The sequence below is a fragment of the Sphaeroforma arctica genome (genome assembly GCF_001186125.1).
Source record: "Sphaeroforma arctica JP610 unplaced genomic scaffold supercont1.8211, whole genome shotgun sequence".
Taxonomy (NCBI): Eukaryota; class Ichthyosporea; order Ichthyophonida; genus Sphaeroforma; species Sphaeroforma arctica.
In genome coordinates, this window is record NW_014032347.1 from 1 (window position 1) to 1,271 (window position 1,271).

Consider the following 1,271-nt stretch of genomic DNA (forward strand, 5'->3'; position numbering starts at 1 on the left):
TATTTATATATATATACATATATATATAAATATATACGTTAAATTTGTATATGGACTTGTGGGTATTCTTTCTGTATATTGTGTGATGTGTTGTAACTGCAGTGAACTCTCATCCTCGCCCATTCCCAACCGGCTATCCGTCGACAGCTTATCTCCTCGAGCGTTCCGTCAAGTCCACTCACCCTCCCCTACACGAACTACACAAAGCGTCTCACAGAACTCCAGTCGGTATGCAAGCACAGACACATTCACCGGCGTCTACGATACCACCGGCGGTGTTAGTACCAGTCCAAAGGCGAGTCACAACCCCCTGCCTGGGCATGACAGTGGAGAGGCGGCTCTAGGTAAGGCCGATAGAGCTTTGGATGGGGCGGACGATAGCCCTGAACAAACGGAGACGGAGCTAGAGCGTACCTTACAGTTGATTCAAATCAGCCAATCACTGCGCACCCTGGTAGACGGGCAGCCTAGTATACCGTTGACTGACTACTCGGGGGAACGGACCCAGGCCAGCCATGAACGGGCACAGACACACAGTGAGGATAACACCCCCTCACACGGTGATGGCACAGACAAGGATCAGCGAGACCTGCTGAGGAGTGGTGAGTTGTTGATTGGGGTGAGCGACTACAGCGAGAGTGTGACTGGCGTACATGTGCGGGTACAATCGCCCGAGGGAACAACAGAGACCGGGACCATCACGTACAAAGACGTGGTGGTTGAGGGGGAGAGCCAGGCACCGGCAGAGAATGGTATAGACAGTCAGACGGATATACCGGCCACCCCAAGTGCACAAGCACACACCACCCCATGCGCAAACACGCATCTGAACGGGCTGGACTCCCCGGAGTGCCCGTCACGTACGATGTCGCTCAATATTTCGGTCAAGAGAGGTGGGGAGAGTGATGATAGTAGTGCTATGGGTGAGAGCCCCATTGTACCGAAGGCCGGACGCAGTGTCAGTGTACTGGGACACCACGAGCGGAGTGGCTTCTCCGAGAGCAGCGCCTCGTCAAGAGAAGACCTGGCTGACCAAGTGTCATCGCAGTAAGTGTGCGTGTGGCGGTATATAGGGGGAATATGGACGTATGTGTATGTAACTGTATGTACATGTGTGTACGTGTGTATGCAGGCGGTTTGAGGCTGTCAGTGGTGTCAGTGGAGTAGGGTAGTACGAAAGGAGTGTCTTTTCGAGAGCAGTACATCGTCAAGTGAGCAGGAGTCTGATCAAGTGTTCTCACGGTAAGTGTACAGGTTATCCTGCCTACCGA

At 53.0% G+C, this 1,271-nt stretch overlaps 1 protein-coding gene across 1 annotated transcript; it reads left to right on the top strand.

Annotated features, from left to right (window-relative positions):
- Positions 1 to 85: 85 nt before the first annotated feature.
- On the top strand, positions 86 to 1,047 carry SARC_16494 (hypothetical protein; the record flags this gene model as incomplete). The annotated part of the gene is made up of 1 exon (XM_014289401.1): positions 86 to 1,047. A coding segment is annotated over one exon (962 nt), but the record flags the coding sequence as incomplete, so codon positions are not given.
- Positions 1,048 to 1,271: the final 224 nt, after the last annotated feature.